Consider the following 18,242-nt stretch of genomic DNA (forward strand, 5'->3'; position numbering starts at 1 on the left):
TGGCGCGTGCTGAAATCAGTGCTAAGTTAGCCAATTTTGTTTCTGGAGCTTTTCTAACGTCTGTGGATGGTAATAACACGTGAATTCTGAGAAACTAAAGTCAATGAACTTTAGACAATGAAAGAAGCTGAAGTGGCAGTTCTGAGAGAAGCCTAAAATGGCAGTTAGAATGGACGTCCTGAAAAGAGATTCAGTTGAAGGGCTAGCACTAAATTCAGTTGAAGTGTTAAAGCTGAGGTGGAAGTGGTGAAAGGAATTGAAGAGTCAGTTGTAGTTTAAGAACTGGAAATAGCTGGTTTGCCACTTCAATGCTGAGTGATGAAAGAAGCAGCAGTCAGTCAGTCGAAGTGTAAGTGCTTGAAGTCAGTTAAGAGTTAAAAATGATGGCAGTTGAAGTGGCATCTGAAGTGGAAGCACTGAAAACAAGTGGCCATCTCTTGAAGTGTAATGCATTATGGGAGTAATGGTCAAGTAATTGTCCATTCCACCAGTTGATTTCTATGGCGAAAAACGAATATATAAATATTTAAAAATTTGAATAGAAGCACACATCGCCTACAGAAGCTGAACTGTGAATGATGTGTCTATTAGAAAGTTTAGTTTAGAAAGTACAGATGAAGGTGTATGTCACTGGAGGGACAGTATACACTTTCACATACTCTAAAAGAAAACATCTCACTAGCAAATGCAAGTTAAGATCGCTTATTATTGTTTATAAAATGGTATCTATTGTTTTGTTTTGCTTTTTTAATCTTGTGCATGGAACTTTTGTATGGAATTTAAGTGGAAAAAATCTTCTAACTTGTTATGAGCTGTCGCTGTGCACAGAGGGATATATTTCAAGAGAACTGACATACTGCGGTGAAAATATGCACAGACAAGACTGAAGGTATGTGATAAGGTTAAAGTGATGTCTGACCTCCCTCAGCCCACAGCGTACAAAAACTATAGAGTATATTATGAATGAAAACGACTTGCAAGTTAGTAGGAACATCTTCACCACAGAATACCTTAAAACGCATTGAAAATGATTTATGTGCGAGTACAAGGTTCCCTACTGAAAAGGTACAGGCTGAAACAGGCCCTCTAATGTGAGAGAAATACAACTGGGATTTATTCCTGCTGAACACCGAGAGGCACAGTGCATTGCTGAGTGCTCGCCAAATGCTCCAGGGCAACCACTGAAAAGACATGTTTTCTGTTTTTTTTTTTTTTAACAGCATGGTGTGTGTAACTCAAAACAACTGCACTGAAATGTGCTTTATCATCGTTCGGCATGCTACTGTACACCCTATTTGACTCACCGATGCAAAACATTTTAGACCTCTGCTCAGCACTTTTGTTTCTGCATTATTTTATTCCCCGCCCCAGTCAAATCAGCCCTACTCCAAAATCTTTTCTACTGAACGATGTTCTCTGTCTGTCCAAGCTGCCACTGCAGAGTTTCAGCTCTCCGTTGGTGGTCCAGTTGCTTTATTGTCTCAGTTGGTAACTACTGTATCTGTCACTCACTGGAGAAGAATAGAACACCATGACTACTGCAGCAAACAAGCTCTAAGTAGCTCTGTGTACAGCCTTATAACACACATACCCAGTGCAGAGAAATGTAGACAGTATAGGGAGACACTGCAGAACTATACCACCATCTTTGTGTTTTACTACATGCAAGGTAAGCAATGCAGTAAATAACTCTCTTCAGGCCTGTTTTTTAGGGTGTTATACTGGTTGTTATTTGAAATGCATCCAAGGAGATTTTCAAGGCTTGTAACTGCTGTTTCTACTTTCTATTACCACTGAATACGCTAAACCTGAGGTCATTTTTACAGTATTTGTTGTACCAGACACAAAATGTTCATCAAAAATGCCAACCTAAGACACCCCCGTCGCCACCATGAATTATTTCTGCCGAGTCGACCCTACAGAGGAGAACCGCCGACGGTGGCAGGTAAAGGTTTGCTGCTGCTCTGTCCCAGCATCAGACAGTTAGTGATGTTCTTAGATGACTCATAGACACGTCAAATATGTTGTGGTTCAGGTCAGAGTGTGTGAAGTGTTCTTCATATCTAGGTTCCAACTATAAAAATAACTAAAACATTCAAAACTGTCATTATTTCTGTAGTTTTGCTTCAGTCTCAAGGTGATTTTCTGAATGCATTGACAAAAATAAAACATTCTCTCAATAGTCTCATCACAGATACCACTTTGGCATGATTGCATCATTGTCATCTTCAGAGTAAATGGGCCTAAATGAGCCATGACTGACACCACCAATTCATATGATTTAAACAAGGGTAGTTTGTTGTCTTTGGGGGTTTTCCAGCTCAAACACTACAAAAAATAAAAATGCCTGATTGGACGGATTTCAGCTGATGTTAAGTTAGTCAAGCTGCAGTGTGTTCACTGGAATCACTCCAAAGCAGCCTGTTAAATGAAAAGGATTTTTGAGAAGTTTTTTTTTTTTTCTAAATCATACACAATACTTTGATTACATAGTATATGTATTTTAAAATAGAAGGCAATGTTTTTCTGTAATCAGCCAATTTTAAAGCCCACATTTTACCCTCTTTGACTTCCTCAGGATTTCTCCTCTACCCGGACACTCCTGCTAAGATGGAGACCACATCCAGAGAAGCTTTCTGCTTTAGACCTGTCCCACAACCAGACAGAGGCACAGGTCTGCAGTCTTATCTCAGCCCAGAGAGTAACCTCATCTGTTTTAAGACAAGCCATGAGCTGTGCTTGTGTGGAGGATTTTAGTGCTGAAAATAGGCATGCCAAGTAGTGTGTTGTGTTTAGTGAATATGTGTGTACGTGTGTATGTGTGAGAGATTAGGAAAATGATTTATGAGTTTTTTCTTTCAGAAATAAAATTACTATCATTAGACTGAAATAATAATAACAAAGTAATTAATGCTTCAAATATAAAGAAAAACATCCATATAAGGTTAAATATAGAACGCTGTTACTTGTATGTCGAAAGGGGAGACAAATTTGACCCAAATATGTTTTTATTATTGCTAAATACTGCCAGCAAAGTACTGGGGATGTAACCTTTAGTCTTAAATCTAAAAAATACTATTAGGAAGTGGCATTACAGGTCCATAACTAAAATGGTATGATAATTCAATATTTTAGAACAGAGCATCTATAATCTTTTTATGTATCCTTTTTGTCTCGATGCATCTATGCCACGGCTTTTGCCTATCTTTTAATACTGTAACAACTTCCCTGGCATGGGATCAATAAAGTTTTATCTTATCTTATCTTATCTAAAGAAAGCCAATGTTATATAGTAAGATGCTTCACTCCAGGCTTACCTAAATGTACATTTAAAAAAACACACACATTTAGTACAGCAGATACAATATGGAAAAACTTTCAGCCTCAATTATAATGAACATTTTTTCCAGATGTTACCTCCGTATGGGATGTTTCCTGGAATATTTCATGACTGTGTGTGAAATGAAACCCTTACCAAGGTTATGACTACCCTTCAGGAGACCATGCAGCCCAGAACACACAACAGGAGTCCCACCGTTCTCATACCACATCCTCGAGACAAACAGGAAGAGGACACAGCAGCAGGGACAGAGAGCGAGGGGAGGACGAGCAGGAAGGCAGCCGTGATCAGATGGGGTCCACAGTGGTGAAAAATGAAGGAGATGCAATCCAGATGCTGTCTCAGTATCAGAAGGATTTCCCTCCTCCATCCTCCTGCCGCAGGAGGCGTACACCTGCCCTCCCCCAGCCAGACAACATCGCTATCAACCCTGCTTTCAGGTGGGAGCCAGTTGGTCAATATGCCTTTATGCACGTCATTATAGTCTAACCTATTAGTTAGAACGTAGTCCATCATCTTTTAAAACGTGGATGTTTTTAATATTCATTAAACCGCTGTATGTCTTATCCTGTTTTAAATGCATTGGGACCATGCTGCATGGTGATTCTGCACTTTAAACTGATTGATTGAATATCATATGCATGTAGAGATCTGCTCATGCATGTCTGTGTTCTGCTTCACAGGATCGAGTTCAGCACGGTCCAAAGAGAGGCTTACCCTCGTTGGCCCATAATGAATCCCAGGTATGCTGGCAGGATGAAAGCAGCCTCGTCCGGTCAACCAAACACGACTTCAGACCGATGATCTATCACCTGTGTGCGCTTCCCAGCAATAAGTGTTTGACGAAGCAGTCATACCTTCTCACCCTGCTGATCTTTGGCTGTAAAACATGGCAGCTTATTTACACTATGAATAAATAAATGTCAAAAAAATGTCACAGTTATCATTATCATCATTTTCACTGACTGTAGCACATGTCTGATTCCATCATAAGGCTATGAACCCACACAGTCATTGTCATTCTATACAATGACAGTAATAAACATGATTTCATCAACCAGGGAGAAACATGCCAGTTTTGTGGGCTTTCATGGAGCGAGCGTGTCTTTGCATCAGTTCTGGCTTATCTTATGAATAGCACTGTAACACACTCTGCAGTTTAGACATAGTTAGAATGAAACAGTAGTTTTGGATCAGAGGTGTTGGTGAGTTCTCCTTCTCTAACCACATCCGGCACAACAAGTGTCTGCCTGGAAATATATCCTTTATTCAATGTGCAACTTTATTGGCACACCTTTGTTTTGTTTAAAGTGTAATCATGCTCGTTAGCCGCTTTTGTTTCCTCTGTTTCCTTTGTGTTACTGTGGAATCAGCACAGACTCTTTTCCAAGTGATGAACTTCCCAGCAGCAGGTCATGTGATGAGCTAATGGACTGATGGTGTGTCACTACATAAGCCTTACAGCAAAAGACTAACGCCATTGTGTGTCATACTGATGACTTCATGCAGACAGACGGACAGCTTGAAAGAAAACAATCCACCCACTGACTCATAACTGAGACATGATTTACTTGACCGGGGATCAAACAGCTGAGCTTAAGCTTCAGGACAAGTTGGAGAGATGGATAACTTTCCAGCCAAACTATGCACACTCAAAGATTCACTTCCTGTATTTTCTACTTTCTATGCTTGTCTTTAGTTTTGTATTTTGTACTGTTTTCACAAACTCCACTGGCTAGTTTTAATGGAGTTGCAACTTTTAGATTTCAAATTGGTCACCTGTACATTTAGCTGATGCTATTTTGCATTACAATTCCAGAGCATACTTGCTCGTGGCAGAGCTACAAATACAATAGAAAAAGTTCTAAGGTTGTAATGACCTTTGTCCCAGAGCAAAATGCAACTCATAATAATGTTAGAGGAAAATCTTTGTAACTTTTGGACCAGGAATAAGTAAAGTGAGACTATTGTGAAAATTCTCTGGTCTATTTGAATTTTTTCCCTGTGTTAAGAGCCAGTGTTGCACAAACCATCACCAGAGGCCTTTTAACAAGTACAAACATGCAAAAATGCCCCCAAAACACTGACATGTCTCTGATTTCGAAACCAAACTAAATTGTGTTAAGAGAGAAAATGTGGAACAGATTCAATCTGATTTACAGCTATTTTAAAACGTGTATCAGAAAAACAATGGCATTTTATTCATTTAATAGCAGATTTTGCTTTTAAAGCTTGTGGTCTTTACTGCTTGTAAGGCTTCACCTGGCTGGACAACATCGATGACGTAAAAATGTCTTTATTTGTAATGTTCAGTGCACTTGCATACGGTAAATTATTATACAGTCTCAGCTCTCAATTTTGACAACAAAAACATGGACTGAGTCTGATTTCCCTGAGAAATACTGAAACACTCAAGAGTACCAGCTGAAATGATCATGCAGTACAACCTGAACATCAACCATGAAACTTCACATCTCACACCAAAACTGATAAAATGAGCAGACCATAAGAGGGTCATCTGTTCACTGAAATGCTTTTCACCCAGCATGTGTGCCAATCACAATCCCTAACAGTCAAACTCTCCTTCACTGCCTGCTTGGCTGACATTTGTTGATTTGAGGCAGGCAGCTGGACTGTGCATGTCCAGTCTTGTGAATACGGGCTTCATCTCCTGTCCCGGTGTCTGCTTTTGTCTCCGTGTCTGCGGTCATCCCTCTCTCTTCCTCTGTCCCGGTCATCTCTCCGTCCTCTGCTGCTCCACTCAGCTTCTCTGTGTCGGTCCCGGTCCTCCCTGTCTCTCGACCCTACTCTGTCCCAGTCTCTCCCTCCTCCTCCACCACCACCTCCCCGTTCCTGCACCGGACCGACCCCGAGGTTAATGGGTTTACGGAAAGGTCTGTCCCTGCCTCCGAACCGCAGCTGTCCGGACTCTTTCTTCCCTCCCTGCCCGCCGCCAAGCCGCCGGGGGACCCATCCTTTGAGGGTCCTCTCCTGTTCAAAATCCACAAACACTTCGTGCTGGTCCACCACAAGTTTGTTGGCGTCCCGGCGAGCCCGGACAACAGCCCGCTCCTCCTTGTACTCAATGAAGGCATATCCTTTGGAGAAACCCGTGACGATGTCCCGGACCAGCCGGAGTCGCTGGATGTCTCCGTACTTGGAGAACACTTGATGCAGTTTGTCCTCTGTTGTCTGTGGGTTCAGTCGGGACACAAACAGGGTGAGCAGTGGGTCTCCAACAACGCCTTTGTTGGGTTTATAGCGGGCGCTCATTGCCCTCCATACCGCCCGATCATGGGGCTCCACGTCCGTGCCGTCGATGCTGCCAGCTTTCAGCGGGTCGTACACCTTCGCTATCGGACTCCAGTCAACCATTTTAACAAAAAATATCACACGACTCCCCTCCTTCAATACACGAGTTTCAACAACAGTTTCCCCGACGGCTGTTTCGCTACATGACCAAAGAACTTCAGTAGCCTGTACACCCGCGTACATCAACAAAAACATTCCGTATTGAAACGAGTACAAATCTCTCACCGTTTAAAGGTTCCTACTTAGTCCATTGCGGTAGACACCTTTTTAAACAGCCAGCACCGCGGCCTCAAGATAATTGTCTAATTGGATGTAAATAACGAAATATACAGTTAATTTACATTATCTGTTGATATGCATGATTAGAGTAACAATATGTCGCTTAGACCGTCCCCAATTTTCAATGCCTTACAAACTCGAAGTCAGATCTCTGAACACTCGCACTCATTTTTGCAGTTCAAAACATATATTGGCTTAATAAAAACATTACAGCTCATACAATACTGTATTTACAAAGCTTTAGAGAATGAAAAATAATTCATAAAAATAGGCATAGTCTGATTTTTTTGAATACAAAATTCTTATATAATTTCACTCCTGACTGAAGGTTTATTTACTATATAATCTTGTATTTACGTGTCCTGTTTCTGCTAAGTAATCCTACGTTATTTACACCTGCAGGGCCAATAAATGACATTTTGATTTAACCCAAAACCAAAAATACATCATCTTTCCTCTCTCTGGTAGTGCTATTTTATCCATGTACATTTGTTTCTTCTTCTTAGTGGGTGTGGGCTTCTTGGTGGGTGTCAGTGAAAATAAAATAGTTCCTTCATGAAACTGCTCTGTGGATTATCTTGAGTTACCTGGTCATGGTTTCCAGAAAGCCACACTGCTGTTAAATTTTTCAACTGTATTCTTTTGTGTGTGCCTAATTCAAGCCACACACATTGAATGGCATTTATATTTTGAGGTTATATTATTAGTTACACGTGTATTTAACAAAGTTTCAATCCCTGCAGCCCCTTTAAGTAACAACAAAAAACAAAACTTTCCAAAACTATTCGACATTTGGCTCAGGACACTACAGCTCCATAATATATGTAAATATATATATGAAAATATAAAAAATAACTGAACAACTCCATTTATGTAAATTGCAAATTCCACTGCTGTATGTGAACACTGGTGACACAACAATTTACAAAAACATGATTTAATAAAACAGTGAAAAACATCTATTTCGGCTCCACGTTGCATCAACTATTACAAAATCATAAAGATACTGTAATTCACTGCTAAGTACAGTTATGTTTGTAAATGATCAGTTTATTATGACCTCATGTCCCGTTGTACAGTATCAAACTGCTTAGGAAGGTAAAGAAAATCTTTCTTGGTCTATTTCAAAATGTCCGTTCTGCAGCTGATTCAGCAGCATAGATTAGACTAATTGTACAGAAGATGAGCTGATCCATCACTCTCCGTTTGCTATTACATGTCCTCCACGCTCCATTTGTAGGCTGCCTCCTGGACGGCCTTTTTATCTGCGATCCGATTGTAGCGTTTCTGTTCAAAACCATTTGACCTGCGAGCGACACAGAAACCAAATTCCACTTTTAATTCTTAACACTCAACTCCATCTTTGATTTGAATGAGGCTGAACCCAATCAGGTTCAATTTAATGTAGCAGCCAAAATTGTGACCATGATTATTGTGCACATACGTATACAACTGCATGAGATGTAAGAGAATCGTATGAACAATGAATGTGCTACATGTGTTAAAAAGAAGGGTATACTGTCAAATTGATCACATTACACATTCATTACACTGCAAAAGCATCGCACACTGTACCTGTCAACTCCATCCCAGCGATAGCCTGGTAGAATATTGAAGCGGTTTGGAGGTGGTGCTGGACCTTTATATCGAGGTTTCTCTGCAAAGCAAAAATACAATGGTTTACAATATATATTGTTAAGAGGTAATAGCATCAGTCATTGCAGAGAACAAGGTAGACATATGTAACCCTTAAAACCTTGTGTCTTTGTACTGCGTTCCTTTTTCCGTCTGAGCATTGCAGCCATCGGATCCCCCTCCCTTTCCTGCTCTCTCAACATGCGGTCAAGATCCTCGTCATCACAGTGACGTGCCAGCGGCTTCTGGGCTTCATGCAGAGCATCCTCAAGTTTCTGCTGATGCATCTGGCTCTGGGCCAACCTATAAACATGAGCTGACTTTAATCATGGAAACAAGTCGGCACATAACACATTAAAAGTCCTGACGTGGTCACAGTCACACTCTATGGATGTCTTTGATGAATGAATGTGTTATGCAGGCTCACCCTTTCCCCCACTGAGCGTATTTCTCATCCTTTGCTGCTTTTTCTCCGGCTTTCAGCCTCTGCTCTTCTCTTTCCGAATCCAGATTTCTCCTTTTACCACTCTTGTCTCGGAACACCGTCTGGGCATTGCGGGATTCATCTAGTCATAGCAGGAAAACAGGTATAAAAACAATGTCATCAAAACGAGGACTCCGACGTTCAACTTTACACGACCTAATCACGACTATGACCAAAGACATCTCTGCAAACATTTGAAGAATGCACGGGTCTTGTACTGTGCATGGTATGAGACAGAAAGTCCTGTGAGTTCTGCCTATGAAGGAAAAGCATTTGAAAAGAGAAAAGCTGAGCCAACCTTCTAGTGGCTGGTTGCCTCTCTCTCTGCGTCGGTTCTCCTCCTGCTCTTTTCTTAAAACATCAACAGAAACCAGACCCGCCTTCCCACCAGAAAGCATCCTCGGACCCTGAAAAGAAAAAAGTAAAAACTGCATGGATCTGATCAATGATACATGTTCATTTCAGGCAAATCAGATTTCACATTACTTTCTGAAAACTCTCACAATTTGCTCACCTGTGACTGGCCAGGCCTACGAGGTGGTGACAGATCTTCATCTGAGTCCTTTCCACTGTGCGGCCGCCTCCTGGGTGGTGACTGGTCAGAATCGGAGCCTCGTCTGGTTTTTGATTGCTTCCGTGGAGGAGATTGGTCAGAGTCTGAAGCTTCTCTCTTTATTGGCTTTCTTCGTGGAGGTGACTGGTCAGAGTCTGAATCATGCCTGTTCTGAGCCCTCTTCGCCAGTGGTGACCGATGACGATCAGGTGACTGTTTTCTACTTGATGATGATGAGCCTGGCTTTCTTCTGGCAGGGGATGAATCTAACAAACAAATAATAGTAAAGGTTTTTTTTTCTAATACACTTCCATAAACAAATATGATGATATACTGTATGGCAATATTGGAAGGTTTTCTGGTTGTTGTGTTTTTATATTTGTTAACATCACCTTGGCCAATGCACAAAGACTCACAAATGAGCTCTCACCTTTACTTTGCACCTTCCCTAATTTCCCTGACTTTTGCCTTGGAGGGGACATGTCTGGAGAGTCATGGCGACCTCTTCTGGGAGGGGACATGTCTGGAGAGTCATGACGACCTCTTCTGGGGGGGGACATGTCTGGAGAGTCATGGCGGCCTCTTCTGGGAGGGGACATGTCTGGAGAGTCATGGCGACCTCTTCTGGGAGGAGATGGTGAGTCGTGTCGGGACTTTCTGACTGGAGAATCAGGTCCCCTTCTCTTTGACGACAGCTCTGGCGAATCGTGGCGACTCCTGCTTGATGCCACAGACTCTGGATATTGATGCCCTCTTCCTTCCCCCTCTTCTGAGTCTTCATTTTTGTCAGCTATTGGGAGGGAGACTCAAGCTAAATAGACATGTTCATGGCACAGAAAAAAATTCTCTTAACTTTGATCACAAATACCAATCACCTCCAATCACTTTCCATCTATTGCTAGTTCTGAAGGCTTCCAGCTGTTTCACTTCCTCTGGTCTCTCATCAATCACCTCTGCAATCTAAGCAAACAAACGCAAGAGATAAAGTTTCAGGAGACAGTTGGACGATATGACAAAATATTTGACAACCATCACAGATTTTGCCATGCCATCTATTCCATGGTAGCTATCTCTCCAAAACCTCTGCTTGTATTAGAGCAGTAGTCAGTGTTGCATATCAATTAACAGGGATTCCTTATGGAGATATTAGTACGATTTTTGCATCAATGTCACAATTAAAGCTGAAATGGTTAGACAATTATACTGAAGCAAAGTGTCTCATTGTTAGGTTAAGTCTGCTTTCAGTGCCCTTGAGCAAGTCTTACAACTATAGTGAATTACTGATGAATCCTTTAGGTAATGTTTCAAACAAAAACGACTTACAAAAGGCCAAATGCAGCTTTTCAGATTTGCAACTTTATCTTATGTGATCCTAAATTGAGTAGCGTTGTATGTTATGTATTTTTAAAAACGTCATAGTACTTTAGGTTTAAATCGAGATAAACCAACCGAACCACTGCTTTACACTATTTTTTTTTTTTTTACAAACCATACACTAACCCGATAAGGAAGAAAATTGCAGAAATACATGTATACAATTATAAGCACGACATGTTTTAAAGGTGTGCTCTAGTGCAAAATGAATGAACAGACGGTAGATAGACGGAGACTCCCAACTGAGTTCGCTCACGGACGCGTAGCCCCAGGTGGTTTAGACGATCCCCTGATTATATTTCACGTATTCGTGTCATTTATAGCATATATTATGTATTGGCACACGTATTATTTCTTAACACCACTCCAGTAAGAATAACACTACTGGATAAAACGACGGCGGAGTATGCCAGTCGAAGCGGCAGTAATGCCAGTAACAGGACGTTCTTGGCCAGTAATAGGACTGGTTTGCTAGTCCGGAGTTGTTGTTCGCTCTTTTCTACACGCATAAATTGTCGGGAGTTATAGAATCTACACGCATAAATGGTCGGGAGTTATAGAATGGTCCGGAGTTTTCGTTAGCTCTGCGGTACAAGTTAGCAATGTTGTTAACGGAAACGGAAAGAGGGTAGCCTACAATTATCGGAAACGGAAAGCGACCAAACCAAGCGACCAAAAACAAAACAAAAGCTTCCATATGGGAACGATTTTTACACCAATTTCCCCATAGGATTGGAACCATAAAGTATTTAACCCCTCCAATTCCACCCATGCCAGGAGAACATGTGTGTAACCTTTTCACCTGGTGAAAAGAGGCATGGCGAACTCAAGAGTATCTGTGATGTGACGTTAACTGACCGGAAACGGAAAGAGGATTTATCCACCACTTGTTAAAACGTAACGACAAAGTCAATTCATAGGCTAATGGTCATACTGTAGGTGTATTTGAAACAATATGTCACTAATTATATGTCAAATACACTTGTACGTAACAAAAAACTAACATAAAAAAAGATAACTAGCTCCGTTATATGTCGGTGGGCTCGATAGTCTGGCTAGCGGGAGAGTGCCGACCGGGGATAGTCCCGCGTTGGGGTCGACAATCAGGGAATCGAACAGACACAGGCTAACTAGCTAGACAACGTTAGAAAGCAAAGTTCTTACCACTGGAGCTTCCTCTTCGTCTTCTGCAATCTCTTCCTCCTCTTGGACCATCTGTTTCCAGTCTACGTCATCGTCTACTATTTTGAGTCTTTAATAAGACAAACAGAAGTGAGTCCAGGCAGGGTAAATGCACGATTCACTCAAAGCAAAGTGTTTCGGACGACACTGTATCGCTACGCAGGAATAGCTACCTGAGCTAGCTTAACGGCTAATACACGCACAACCTGCCCGGCAACAGCTCGACTAAAACATTGTGCTGACTCACCCTTTTCCAGGAACCTTGCGCCGTTTCTTTTTAAGTTTTTCCTTTGACTTCTTGGTATCTTCATCAGCGGATAAATAACGTTTTAAGTACTCAGCTTTAGATAGTTCTGGTCTCTTATTACTACCAGTGAGAGCGGCCATCGTAATGTTGTCGAAAACTACGGATAGCACCGAGGATCAAGAACGCCCATTATAGCAAACTTGGTCAAATACCGGTTGGGAACGAGAGATGAGATGCTGATAACTCACTTTAACAACCAACACTGTAGGTTATGGCGATGGGGTATCTTTTCTACTGTCTCTATATTCATATTATCTTATTTATATGAAATATTGGACACTTTGGGGCCACAGGGTCCAAAACACAACTAATTAGAATACGTGTTGATCTATTTGTCGGGCAGAGATTCTTTACGTCTCGGTGGCCTCCTGGACTGTTGGCTTCTTCTGACTTACGAAATTAGTTCAGATTGAAAGTAGGGCCTATAAAAAACGTTTTCATGTTTTATTGTTTCACAGCATTGAATCAAGGTACATTTAATTTGGCTTCTTTTGAACAAGGTTCAATAGAAATGTCACAGTGAAAACAGACCAAAGTGATCCGAATTAATTCCAAATATAAAAGACAAGTACTTGTTTGCATAAGTATTCAAGTCAGCATTTCGTAGATGCACTTTTGGCAGCAGTTACAGCCTTGCGTCTGTGTGGACAGGTCATTTATTCAGTTTTACTGCTGTGTCATTCTCTTCTCATTTCTTAATGAATGATGTAACTATACTCCAAGGGATGTTCAGCAACCTGTAAATGTTCATGCAGCCAGCCTCTGTACTTTCAATCACCCTTTTAATGAGCTCCTTGGTTTGTTTCTTCATCTCAGTGGTGGAAGTTTTGCCACAATACTGACTAACAGTTGCAAGTGTATTTATACTACTCAGGTAATCTCCCTTTAACTAATGCCATGACTTCTAAAACCAGCTTGCCCCTCCTGTTATGATATAACTGTATTTTATTAAAGGTGGTTAATCTGCAAACGAAAGGATTTTTAAAATTTTATATATGGAATGAAATCAAATCACTCTGCAGATCTGTTTGCACTTTGACTTTGAAGGGTCTTTTCATGAAACACTCTTTTACATGTACTATAGATCATATTGAGAGCTATGCACCTCATAAACCACCCTCCACAAAAACATTACATACATATGACTAATGTACATCTAATGATGTAAAACATTGGCTGTCATCATCCATGTTAAAAACACCTTTCTCCTTCACGATGGACCTTGTGCATTATAGAAAAAGACCTTTTTTATTTCCATTCGTGTGCCACCTCTGACCCACCAATATGAACAATGAATTCACACACAAGTCAATGTCAGGCTTTAAATGGCATCCCTTTATTGAAAACAAATGCTGCAGCTTCCAGAGTAATATTTACATCACAAGTTACTCATTGTATTTGTTCACACACAGCTGTGCATGCCTCCGCATTAAAAAGCACATCTATAAACATTTCTGTCACGTCATCTGTGTCATCTTCATTCTTTATTGTCAGTTTTACGAAAACATTTCAGTGCACTTGGGAGGAAACAAGAGAAGGAGAACATCTGATCAACATGTGAGTGTTAGTGTGGGGATGTTTGTGGATGCAGGAACAGATGCGTCGGTGTGGTTAGATGTGTGTGTGTGTGTGTGTGTGTGTGTGTGCGTGCGTGCCAGCACAAGCCTGCGTGATTTCTTTTTTTAGCTGTGTGTTTGATAGAAGAAAAACAGCAGACAAAGAATCCAGGAGCAGGAACTCTTCAGAAACACGCTCACAGCTGAACACTTGGCCAGTTGCTCTGCAGAGGAAGAAAAGTGGGATGCAAACACTTTATAAAATCCTCTTGAATTTTGCCTCCCTCTCGCTTATTCTCATGCTCACTCCCTCAAATCCACACACACACACACGGTCGATCCACCCACCTTTCTCCACATTGACTCTGGCAACCACACCGGATATTTTGCACAAGTAGGTGGTGTTGTGTGGGAGTTTGTCTGTGAAGCCGGTCAGGGTCAATCTGTAGCCGTGAGGCTCCAGCTCCTCCACGTAGCTTTTGTCTTTGAACTGGGCTTCTGCTGATGAACCAGACACATTGGTGTTAATGAGGGACTCTTTGGTTCCAGAGGACCAAGAGAACTCATAGCTGTTGATTTTGTTGGGCTTGGGTTCGACCCGGCAGTCCACTCTCAGTTCGTCGTCATCTTCAATACACACGGAGATCAGCTCGCACTTTGCTGGGATCAGCAAGACTGGGGAGAAACACAGAGGGACACGTGATGAACACAGAAGGGATGAGAGCATATGAAGAGATCTGTTTAATTTGAAACCTTAGTATGTGCCTTTTCACAAAAGTCTCCAGATAGCAGAGTAGAAATACTTGCAACAAATAAGTCTCACCTGCCAGCACTCCAAACACAAACAGAGACTTGAGCATGATGGAAAAGGACCCATCCAACTTTGAAAAAAATGGAGGGGAAATGTGAGAAAGAAAATCAGTTTTTAAAGAGCATCTATAACAGTAAAATGGAGCCAAACTGAGCTATGATCCATCTAAATCAGTGCATTACAACCACTGACTGTCCAGGTGGTTGCGAGGTCATTCTGAGTTAGGTCATGCCATTATTTATAGCGACCTCATGCACGGACACAAAAAAAGAGAGACAACATACTAAAGGAAACAAAGTGAAAAGACAAAATCATTCTTTTCAGTCCAGCAAACATGTCTTTGTCGTTCGGGTAACAAGACGACAAGGTTGAGATGTCCTGATCTAAATTGCTCTAAATGTCCTCTGCTTGCCTCCAGAACTCGGAGCCCACCTGTGGTCAAATCTAATGACTAGACATAATCCAGATGACACAGATGTTTCCTCTTTCCTGTTTTACTGCCTGTTTGTTTTACGATTCCTCACACTTTTTCAGTGCCCTTGACAACGTTTTGTATTACTCAGTTTCCCAAGCCTAATATTACCTAATGAGCTTTTAATTAAACTGTTTATATGTGCATGTGGGTGTTTTCTCTTGTCATTACCTGCGTACCTACGTGTTCTAGCATGTTCCACGTCTCCCTGATATAACCCTAGTCATCATATCTATTCTCTAGGCTGCAGCTGAACATCTTTGAGGAGCCTTACCTCCTGTCAGTGCTGGATGATGTCGCAGCTCCTGCCTGCGTGCTCTTCTTTGGCTGAGGAGTAAACAGCTGGCGGCAGTTGCCTCAGTGTGCAGCACTGCAGAGCAACACACTTGTGAGGCAAGGTCGGAGCAATACATAGAGGTAGAGGGAGAGTGGGAGGGATGAGGGTGGACCAGAAGGCGCTGATTCGTCTCTCTCCTCTGCAGTGCCTGATGGAAGGTAGGGTGGGCAGGCTGGCAGACAGGGCTGGATGTCATCATTTTTGTCGGCAGGGTGTTATGACCTTGTCTCCTTTCCTCTCTGGTCATCTCCTTTGTCCCGTTTCTGGAGCTCCGCTATTGTCCTGATTTGCTCTTCATGTCTTTGGTAATCTCCCTCTAATTTCCACTTTAAAAGCTGCTCTTGTACATTATGAATGACATCCACAGAGCTTTGGGCGAGTCCTGCAATATGCTCTGCATAACAAGCACATGCATGCATGACTATACACTTCCTGTGAAAAGGTATACCTTAAACCTTTTAAGAGCATATAAAGAAATGTCTCATTTTAATGACATCATGTCAGTAAAAATGCATATCATCACTGGGAGGATTGGTGACCCTCTAGAAATTTCTAGCACTGTCATACCAAAAGACTCTCGCGGGACTAATAAAGGAATATTGAATATGAACTCACTCGTGTAAAATGGCTCAGTGTCTCCACCCTATGGCCAATACAAGGAATTTCACATAATAAGTTGCATGCAGATTCACAGCCTCCATCATGAGGTGCCAGTGTTAGGCCAGGGGAAGTTTAGCGGCTGCTGTAAAGCGATGGATGCGATCGAAACTACTGTGAAAATGGGGTTTCACAACAGAGGCGCCCCATGCATCATCCAGTGTCCACTTTCTTGACAGTGAGAGAGCTAAATGCTATGAAAATGATTGTGGGGGAGTGTGTCATTCCCACCACACTCATACCATTACAGTCTGCAGTCTCCCTGATTTATTTGGCCTGAAGGAGTAGCCAGGCGAACCTTCAGCAAGGGAAAACATGTTAAATTAGCTCATCCGCCATTTTGGACTGCGTGACCTAAATGAACACACTAGAGTAAATATTACACAGTTACATTGACCTACTAGGATGAGGAGTTTTTGCTCAGTGGGCTTGTGTTATTGAAGACGAAATAAGTCATAATCACTGCAACCCATTCTTCTTGATAGTAGAGGAAACAAAGTATAGCTAAATTATGAATTCCAAATATTTTTACTGTTAATATAAGAAATCTAATGTAGCTTTCTACAGCATCATTGCCTCCTCCAGTCACCTCACAACTATATGAATTATCTCCAAAAACATGCAACTATACTGGATTAGCAACATGTCCTTGTGGAAAATGAATGCAGCTTGGAAAACATTTCTCTTTATCTTATCAGAGAGATGCGTCACAGTGCCTCCTACATCTCCTTCATCTTCAGGCACTTTCAGACAGCCTCAGACTCTTTCTGCCTTCTCCCAGTGTGTTCTGCAGTCTTCAAGTTTCAGTGTCTGTCATTTCTCACCCACCCACAGTGGCTGCCTCTACTGAACTTCCCAGATTTTGAGATAGAAGTACTTTGACCAGAAGCTTTCAGTGCATGTGAACATCACACTCTAAAGAACGCTTAATGTTGCCGCTGAACGTAAAGTATTTAATGCTGCATGTCAGTTTGCATGCAACAGGGCTGGATATCTCATCATATTCTAGCTAACCTCACACTATACAATGCCCATTAGTGCATATAGGACTAACAGTGTCAGCCTAACCATTTCATTTATTTATCTATTTTCCATTCATTCATTATCTACGGAGTCTGAGGTGCCATGGAGAAAAATATGTGGGCATAATTCAATCGTCTGTGTTAATAATTAGGGAAATTTTTACCAACTTCATCATATCAGTTTTGTCTTGTCTTATACCCATCATACTCTCATGGGTCGCTTGGATTCAGCATGGTTTTATTTTGATTTTAGGCTGAGATATGAGGATACATATACTTTGTGATTTGGATCGTAAACAGAATGCCGTGTTATCTTTGAGAGCTCTTCAATGTATTTTACAGGAGACTTTTCCACTCACTGTTTTCCTGTAAAGACAAGCAAAGAGTTCATTTGCAAAAACAGGTGAAAGCCATTCTTACAACAAATAAGCCAAGACCAGTCTGACTAATGTTCGCTTAAGTGCACTTAAGAAAATAAATGAAAAAGGATGTATCTGTTTTTGCAAATGAGCCCTTCAGACACTGTGGATGTCATGTGGCTTGTGAAAACTTATCTTCATAAATGTCTTCTTCACTTCTGGTTGACTGAATGTGCGGTTTGCTGTCTTCTACGTGAGGAGAGGAGGCAAAATATAGCAGAATCAGGATCACAATTGTTCTGTTCTGTTCATTAAATTATAAGAATAATAGAATACTAAAATAGTACTACTACTTATAATAACACAATAATACCCAATATAACAATAATAATAATATATAGAATGATATAGTAGTACAAATAGTAGAAGTACAGTATAAAATATGCAGAATAAATAATATGCACTGAGCTAATGTACAGTCCAGTTGAATTATAGCAGTGATGATTTTATTATAATTGTGAGGATATGATATTGAGAGCGAAATTACTAATCCAACAGCAGT

At 41.2% G+C, this 18,242-nt stretch overlaps 4 protein-coding genes across 4 annotated transcripts; 1 reads left to right on the forward strand and 3 right to left on the reverse strand.

Annotated features, from left to right (window-relative positions):
* The first annotated feature begins 1,561 nt into the window (after window positions 1-1,561).
* On the forward strand, window positions 1,562-5,312 carry LOC143333166 (uncharacterized). Its single transcript, XM_076751136.1, has 5 exons — window positions 1,562-1,669; window positions 1,827-1,945; window positions 2,579-2,674; window positions 3,498-3,780; window positions 4,024-5,312. The coding sequence occupies exons 2-5, from the start codon at window positions 1,849-1,851 to the stop codon at window positions 4,142-4,144; spliced, it is 597 nt and encodes a 198-aa protein (XP_076607251.1). The 5' UTR covers window positions 1,562-1,669; window positions 1,827-1,848; the 3' UTR covers window positions 4,145-5,312.
* A 318-nt stretch (window positions 5,313-5,630) lies between these two features.
* snrnp35 (small nuclear ribonucleoprotein 35 (U11/U12)) lies at window positions 5,631-6,823 on the reverse strand. Its single transcript, XM_076751137.1, has one exon. It carries the CDS (start codon window positions 6,713-6,715, stop codon window positions 6,005-6,007), a length of 711 nt encoding a protein of 236 aa, XP_076607252.1. The 5' UTR covers window positions 6,716-6,823; the 3' UTR covers window positions 5,631-6,004.
* Window positions 6,824-7,852: 1,029 nt separating this feature from the next.
* Window positions 7,853-12,578, reverse strand: bud13 (BUD13 homolog). Its single transcript, XM_076751269.1, has 10 exons — window positions 12,407-12,578; window positions 12,142-12,229; window positions 10,479-10,563; window positions 10,034-10,393; window positions 9,565-9,869; window positions 9,349-9,457; window positions 8,994-9,132; window positions 8,688-8,869; window positions 8,507-8,588; window positions 7,853-8,237 (listed from the first exon to the last, which is right to left on the reverse strand). Exons 1-10 carry the CDS (start codon window positions 12,544-12,546, stop codon window positions 8,144-8,146), a joined length of 1,584 nt encoding a protein of 527 aa, XP_076607384.1. The 5' UTR covers window positions 12,547-12,578; the 3' UTR covers window positions 7,853-8,143.
* A 1,202-nt stretch (window positions 12,579-13,780) lies between these two features.
* LOC143333012 (uncharacterized) lies at window positions 13,781-16,234 on the reverse strand. Its single transcript, XM_076750927.1, has 4 exons — window positions 15,580-16,234; window positions 14,846-14,903; window positions 14,371-14,697; window positions 13,781-14,246 (listed from the first exon to the last, which is right to left on the reverse strand). Exons 2-4 carry the CDS (start codon window positions 14,880-14,882, stop codon window positions 14,149-14,151), a joined length of 462 nt encoding a protein of 153 aa, XP_076607042.1. The 5' UTR covers window positions 14,883-14,903; window positions 15,580-16,234; the 3' UTR covers window positions 13,781-14,148.
* Between the last annotated feature and the right edge of the window lie 2,008 nt (window positions 16,235-18,242).

This window comes from Chaetodon auriga, chromosome 15 (genome assembly GCF_051107435.1).
Source record: "Chaetodon auriga isolate fChaAug3 chromosome 15, fChaAug3.hap1, whole genome shotgun sequence".
NCBI lineage: Eukaryota > Metazoa > Chordata > Actinopteri > Chaetodontiformes > Chaetodontidae > Chaetodon > Chaetodon auriga.

Bases quoted from the DNA above. Each gene is read 5' to 3' on its own strand.
- LOC143333166 (XM_076751136.1), top strand. From the start codon at position 1,849: ATGTTCATCAAAAATGCCAACCTAAGACACCCCCGTCGCCACCATGAA. The intron at 1,946-2,578 runs GTAAAGGTTTGC...TGACTTCCTCAG, and splicing joins AGAACCGCCGACGGTGGCAG to GATTTCTCCTCTACCCGGAC. The intron at 3,781-4,023 runs GTGGGAGCCAGT...TCTGCTTCACAG, and splicing joins GCTATCAACCCTGCTTTCAG to GATCGAGTTCAGCACGGTCC.
- snrnp35 (XM_076751137.1), bottom strand. From the start codon at position 6,715: ATGGTTGACTGGAGTCCGATAGCGAAGGTGTACGACCCGCTGAAAGCT.
- bud13 (XM_076751269.1), bottom strand. From the start codon at position 12,546: ATGGCCGCTCTCACTGGTAGTAATAAGAGACCAGAACTATCTAAAGCT. The intron at 9,458-9,564 runs GTGAGCAAATTG...TTTTCTTTTCAG, and splicing joins GTAGGCCTGGCCAGTCACAG to GGTCCGAGGATGCTTTCTGG. The intron at 8,589-8,687 runs GTTTTAAGGGTT...TTTGCTTTGCAG, and splicing joins ACGCAGTACAAAGACACAAG to AGAAACCTCGATATAAAGGT.
- LOC143333012 (XM_076750927.1), bottom strand. From the start codon at position 14,882: ATGCTCAAGTCTCTGTTTGTGTTTGGAGTGCTGGCAG. The intron at 14,698-14,845 runs GTGAGACTTATT...GTTTCTCCCCAG, and splicing joins TGTGTTTGGAGTGCTGGCAG to TCTTGCTGATCCCAGCAAAG. The intron at 14,247-14,370 runs GTGGGTGGATCG...CTTCCTCTGCAG, and splicing joins CAGAGTCAATGTGGAGAAAG to AGCAACTGGCCAAGTGTTCA.